Source organism: Ammospiza nelsoni, chromosome 9, assembly GCF_027579445.1.
Source record: "Ammospiza nelsoni isolate bAmmNel1 chromosome 9, bAmmNel1.pri, whole genome shotgun sequence".
Classification (NCBI taxonomy): domain Eukaryota; kingdom Metazoa; phylum Chordata; class Aves; order Passeriformes; family Passerellidae; genus Ammospiza; species Ammospiza nelsoni.
This window is the reverse complement of record NC_080641.1, coordinates 4,226,002-4,232,706: the sequence shown is the minus strand read 5'-3', so window position 1 is coordinate 4,232,706 and position 6,705 is coordinate 4,226,002. Positions and strand designations below refer to the sequence as shown.

General features: G+C 55.0%; 1 protein-coding gene across 1 annotated transcript; it reads left to right on the top strand.

Moving 5' to 3' along the window:
- Positions 1-3,995: 3,995 nt before the first annotated feature.
- On the top strand, positions 3,996-4,943 carry LOC132076990 (olfactory receptor 14A16-like). The gene has a single exon (XM_059478426.1). It carries the CDS (start codon positions 3,996-3,998, stop codon positions 4,941-4,943), a length of 948 nt encoding a protein of 315 aa, XP_059334409.1.
- The last annotated feature ends 1,762 nt before the right edge of the window (positions 4,944-6,705 follow it).

Below are 6,705 nucleotides of genomic sequence, written 5' to 3'. Positions count from 1 at the left end.
ACTGCAAAGCTCGGTGGAACCAGGAACTCATGTAACAGTGAGAAGCCCAATGGAATCAAGAGGCCATTCCATACTTCAGGGCTTCATTGAGCCAAGGTGCCCTTGTGACGCTGCTGGGCCTCACGGAATCCTGGAGACCATTATGGCACTTTGCGGCCTTGTTGAGTCAAGGGGCTCTGCAGGGTCCTGTGGAACCAAGGAACTCCTTGTGACACTGCAGGGCCTCATAAAAGCAATGAGACTGTTCTGGCACTCTGAGTCCCCATGGCACCAAGGGGCCAGTGTGACACCACAGGGTCTCATAAAACCAAAGCAATTGTGACACTGCAAGATTTCATGGAAGCAAGAGGCCAGTGTGTCACAGCCATGCCTGTTGGAACCAACGGTTCATTGTGATCCTGGGGAGCCCAACAGAACCAAGGGGCCATTGTGGTACTCTGCACAGTGCCCTGGAACCAAGGAAACTATTTTGACACTGCAAGGCCTCATGGAAGCAAGGGGCCATTGTGCCAATGGGGACCCAAAGAGACCATTGTGACATCACTGGACTTGGGGAAACAAAGATCTGTTGTGATACTACGGGGCCTCATGGAACCAAGGGGCAATTGGGATGCTGCAGGGCCCCAAGGATCCAAGAACATGGAAAAGTTCTGGTTGGCTTGGCCTGACTGGTCCAGCTGACCTTGGCATGTTGAGGGTTGGTTCTCATCTGACCCTAAAACCCTGAACTTCTGTGCTTTCCTTCCTGTGGGAAAGAACTCTTCCACTCCTCCAGGGGTTCATGGCTGAAATTGGGATTCCACATCCAAATTCAGTTATATCAAAGGATGATTCCTGTATGAAGCCTGCCAGAACAGACAGCTCTGGATGGCTTTGGCATCTTGGCGGCCACCTCTTATCTGCCTTCAAAACACTGGGGGGCTGTGCTTTTTTTTCCATGGAAAAATCATCTTTCAAGTACAGGTGTTCATAGCCAAAATTGGGAATCTGCCTCCAAAATTCCTTATATCCAAGGACAGCTCCCAGACAAAAGCTGCCAGGACTGTCTAGGTTTCCTTGGCTTCCTGAGGGCCAGCTAGCTCTTATCTGCCTTTGAAACTCTGGGGCTCTGTACTTTCCTTCCTATTGAAATGAACTGTCATTCTTCTCCAGGTGCTCATGGACAAAACTGGAATTTGGCCTCCCAAGATCTATCTACCCAAGGACTGCTCCCAGACAAAAGTTGCCAAGACAAACAGGTCTGGCTGGCCTTGGCCTCCTTGGGTCTGCCTCTAATCAGCCTTTGAAACACTGGGGCTCTGCCCTTTCCTTCCTGTGGAGAACTGCCATTCTGTTCCAAGCAATCATGGCTTAAATGGAATTCCACCTCCAAAACTCCACAAATATCCAAGGGTTGTTTTCAGACAAAAGCTGTAAGGAAAGACAGGTCTGGCTGGCCTTGGCCTCTGGTGACTGCCTCTGATCTGCCTTCAAAACCCTGGGGCTCTGTGGGTTCCTTCCTGTAGAAAAGAACAGTGCCTCTTGTCCAGGTGCCCATGGCCTCTAGCACATGAGCACTGTATAGGGCTAAAGGAGCTCTGTGCTCAGTGGGGTGGAAACTGAGGACAGCAGAGGAGAGCCCTGGGAGGGACTGAAGGGTGCTTTCAGAGTTGGTGAATAATTCTGACAAAGTAGAGAACAGCCTGAATAGAAAAAATCAATGCCAAGGGTGGCTGGGGAGGCCCAGATTGGGAACAAGGAGAAAGGAATTTCCCTCCCTGGGCAGGGCTGTGGTGCAGCACATCTGCAGCAGGAGCCTGAAGCAGCCCAATGCTTTGTGTGGAGAGGCAGAGGCAGGCAGGAGGCAGAGCTGGGTGCAAAGAAAGGGCCCAGCCAGGTGGGGCAGCCGGGGGATGCCGACAGCCTGAAGGGACAGAGGCGCAGGGCAGGGACACCGTGGGACAGCCTGGGCTGCACAGGGCACAGGGATGGGCAGCAGCTGCAAGACAGCCCTGCCAGAGCCAACTTGGGCAACACTTTGGCCATGGCTGCTGGGACTGGGCCTGAGGCCACGAGGGGACAAGTGACCCTTACAGGCCTGGGGCATCATTGCCTCCTTGTCCCTGCTCAGCAGCCTGGCAGGGGCTGCCCCATGCTCCTGCCCTTGCTATTGCACATGCCCACATGCCAGTGCCCATCCTGGGACGAGCCCTGAGCAAGGAGGGAGGGACAGGATCTGCCTGGCCAGGGGCTAGGGCTCAGGCCTGGGCCCTTTGCATCCCTAAAACACATCCAGGTGATGTGTGCTCAGCACCAGAGACACCTTTGCCTTCTTTGTCCCCAGCTGTGATCACTGCCTCCAGTGTTCTGCACTAACTGGAACTTGGGGACACTTTCTCAGTCGTGTTCCTCAGTGGGAACCATTAAATCTTCAAGATGTTTAAGAGTTTCAATTTAATTTTGAGTTCTTGAGAAGTTTTTGAGCACTCTCTCAGGGACTGAGTCTGATGGAAACAACACCAAAGTCCCAAGAGGTTCACTAAAGTCCTTGGGCTGTGTCTGTGCTGCTGAGCTTTAAAGGAACAACTCTTCCCAGCACCAGCTCCTCTCCCAGCCCAGCAGGGCTGAGGGCTCTGCCTGCAGGCACTGAGGGGACATGAGCCAGGCAGAGACAGGCTGAAGGCAATCAGGATTGGGAAGACATTGAGCTGAGACTTCACCTGGGGAAACATTTTCACAGCCCTGTGCATGGTGAGTGTGTGGGTGCAGGGCAATGTCCCCTGTGCTCCTGGAGGGATCTCCTGAAGCCAGCACACCCCACAGCCTGGGGGATGTGTCAGGAGGACTCTCCCAGTTTCTCTGTGGCACAGGAGCAGGAGGAGGAGGATGTGCTGCAGAGCAGGGCTGCCCTGGGCACCATCAGAGGGACAGGGCAGGACGGCTCCTGCTGCCAAGGACGGCTGCAGGGGGTGAAGCTGGGGCTGCAGCCAGGGCTGCCCAGGGCTGTCCTGCAGAGTAGCTCCTGCAGCCCTCAGGGCTCTTGGCCAGCCCAGGGCATGTGCCACCTGCCAGGGGCAGCTCTCAGCCTGCCTGGCAGCTCCCCATGGTTGCTGCAGGGAAGAAGTTGGAGGTGGAAGGAGCCACCCCCATCAGGGCAGATTCTTCCTGCTCTGGAGATGGTGCTGTATGGCCCGGGCTGCTCTCAGCTTTCTCCTAAAGGGAAGGGAAAGGGGCTGTCATCTTTGGCTGTGTCACTGAGACTCCTGCACTGTCACCCTGGGCATCAGCAAATGGGCCTCAGATCTCCCTCAGAAAGTGCCTCCTCAGCCTCCTCTCCCTATAGACAGCAGCACCACCACCTTGGCTTGCAGCATCCCTGTTTGTCTGGCCTGCCCTTAAGGCCCTGCTGCCAGGGAGATGCCCCTGTGCAGTGCCCTGTGCTGGGAGGGGTCTGCAGGGCAGAGCTGAGCCCCCAGGGCTGGGCTGGGCTCTGGCAGCACTGGCAGGGACAAGGCTTGGATAGAGAGAAACAACTCCCAGTAGGCACAAATCGAGGCAGCAGAGAGCCAGACCAACCCTTGGCATCCCTCCCTGTCCAGCTGTGTAGGGAAAGAGAGAAGGGCTTAGATAAATTGACTTTTAAACTGGAGTCTTTAAAAACTCGACTTAATTTTTCAAGCTCAGTTTAAGTTGGATCACCCTGAACTAGAGGGAGGTGGAATCGGCAAAGTGCACCTGTGTGGGGACCAGCAGGTCTGACTGCAATGGGGCAGAGGGAGCCCTGTTTTCCCTGTGGGCTTCCCCAGGGTTCAGGCTGAGAGCAGTGCTTAAGATGAATCAGTAAATCAGGAGCATAAACCCAAGCTCAAGAATAAACATATTGAGTGAAGTTTCCCCACAGGTAGAGAAGTAGTTTTGAGGGAATTCCTAAAATAACCCTATAGGGTTGATTCCAAGAGCTTGGTCTCAGCTTTTCAATGTCTTGTTTCTACAGTCCACAATGCCCAGAGTTAGGAATGTCCAACAGCAGCTGCATCAGGCACTTCCTCCTGCTGGCATTGGCAGACACGCGGCAGCTGCAGCTCCTGCACTTCTGCCTCTTGCTGGGCATCTCCCTGGCTGCCCTCCTGGGCAACAGCCTCATCATCAGCGCTGTAGCCTGCGGCCACCACCTGCACACGCCCATGTTCTTCTTCCTGCTCAACCTGGCCCTCAGTGATCTGGGCATGATCTGCACCACTGTCCCCAAAGCCATGCACAATTCCCTCTGGGACACCAGGAACATCTCCTACACTGGATGTGCTGCTCAGCTCTTTTTCTTTACATTCTTCATTGGAGCAGAGTTTTATCTGCTGACCATCATGTGCTACGACCGCTACGTGTCCATCTGCAAACCCCTGCACTACGGGACCCTCGTGGGCAGCAGAGCTTGTGCCCACATGGCAGCAGCTGCCTGGGCCAGTGCCTTTCTCTATTCTCTGCTGCACATAGCCAATACATTTGCCCTGCCCCTGTGCCGTGGCAATGCCCTGGGCCAGTTCTTCTGTGAAATCCCACAGATCCTGAAGCTTTCCTGCTACAAATCCTACCTCAGGGAACTTGGGCTTCTTGTGCTAAGTGCTCTTCTATTCTTTGCTTGTTTTGTGTTCATTGTTTTCTCCTATGTGCAGATCTTCAGGGCCGTGCTGAGGATCCCCTCTGAGCAGGGACAGCACAAAGCCTTTTCCACCTGCCTCCCTCACCTGGCCGTGGTCTCCTTGTTTCTCAGCACTGGGTTTTTTGCCTACCTGAAGCCCCCCTCCATCTCCTCCCCATCTCTGGATCTAGCCCTGTCACTTCTGTACTCAGTGGTGCCTCCAGCCCTGAACCCACTCATCTACAGCCTGAGGAACCAGGAGCTCAAGGAGGCCCTGAGAAAATTGATTGTACTGTATTTTCAGAAGCATTTCAGAACCATTTTCTGATGCAGAGCCTTCAGAATGTAACTCTTTAGAATCTCATCCTTTTTTCCCCTATGTCTCTGTTTTTATTTTGTAACTTTTTTCTATTGTTGGTATGTTTTTTACAAAATACTGCAGTATTGAACTTAGCATTTCTACATTAATATCTACCTTCTTTTTAAATATGAAGACTTGCAAGAGGCTTTTTCCCTTGAGATTTAAATAAAAACAAGTGCTTGCCCTGACCTGTGTGCCCGTAATTCTTCCTGAGCCCTTCTCTTTCCCTGCAGGGGCAGTGCCTGTGAGCAGGGCTGCAGGGTAGAGACTCCCAGCACAGCAGCACAGCCAGGGATAATGGCTCTGGCTCTTCCCACATCTGCTCTGCCCAACTGCACCCTGTCCTTGCCAGTCCTGCTGTGGCTGTAAGGCCGGAGTGCTCCTGCAGCTTGGTCACTGTCCTGCTGTGTGTCCCTGCTGTGGCCACAGGCTGGGCCAGGCCGTGGGCACTGCTGGGACACAGCTGGGCTCCAGCACAGCAGCCCTAGCAGCAAAGGGCATCTCCTGAGGGCAGGGCAGGGAGGCTTTGCTCCCCTCCAGAGCTGCTATCAGCAATGTGCCCCAGGAATGCCCTGGCACAGCTGAGCCCAGTGCCTGGGGCAGGGGCGGAGTGTGCAGGGGGGGCTCACAGCAGTGTCCTGGCACAGCCAGAGCTCCTGGTATGGACCTGAGGCAGCAGCAGAGCAGGGCCTGGGCTGTGTCTTTGTTCTGGGGCAGCCTGGGAAGGTGGCCCAGGGAAATTGTCCCACACCAGCCCCTGCAACCACCATTGCCAGCACTGGCCTCTCCCCACCTGCAGGAGGTTGTTTGTCCCTGCATGGAGGGACACCAAGTGACCAGGCCAGCAGGCCATGTTTGCTCTGTGCTGAGGAGATCTCAGCAGTGCATCATGTGTGTGTGGGGAGATGAACCCCAGTGAGCACAAACACCATCAGCAGCACCCGGGGCTGGCACAGTTCCAGTGGCACAAACAGGGCCTTGAGGCCACTTCACTCTGAGAGTAACGTCCTCTGGGCAAACACCTGAATCCTTTGCTGGGTTGTGGTTAGGACTGCACAGAGAGAAATATCCCAGGCAGGGAGGCTCCCAGGAAAAAATGCCCAGGGCAGCCATGGAGTGCACAAAGGGACGTTGGATAAAGTGAGGGTCTGAGGGGAGAAATCAGAGCTGCCTCCCTTCTGAACCAGCCCGAGGACCTGACAGGGCTGTGCTGTGTTCTGGGCACTGAGCTGACGCTGAGGGAGGTGTAAAAGGCCTTTGGTGTCAGGGCTGTTGAGAAGGCTGGGCAGCGTCACTGTGGGACCTCTCTCGAACCCCTTGGAAAGGCCAGAGCCATCCCAGAGGGTCCTGGGCACTTGGGAAGGGCAGACATGGAACCAGTCTGCAAACAGGGCAGGGAGGGGGACTGGGAGAGTCACAGCCTGCTCAGGCTCAGCAGGGAAGGGGATGTGGCAAATCCTCCTGCAGCCATTCCAGGCACTAGCAGGACAGGGAAGGGACTGCAGAACCCACATGGGAGGGAACAGAAGGGGATGTTGTGTGCCCAGACTTCAGCCAGGCCTGGGACAGGGTCTGCTGTGGCCTCCTCAGAGCCAGACTGGAGAGAGCTGGGCTGAAGGAGTGGAACAGGGGCTGGGTGGGAGTTTGGCTGAACAATGAGGGTCAAATGTCATCCATGGTACAGAGTCCTCTTGGCGGCCATGCCCTGGTGACATCCCTCAGTGACCAG

Coding starts and splice junctions, on each gene's coding strand:
- LOC132076990 (XM_059478426.1), top strand. CDS start 3,996: ATGTCCAACAGCAGCTGCATCAGGCACTTCCTCCTGCTGGCATTGGCA.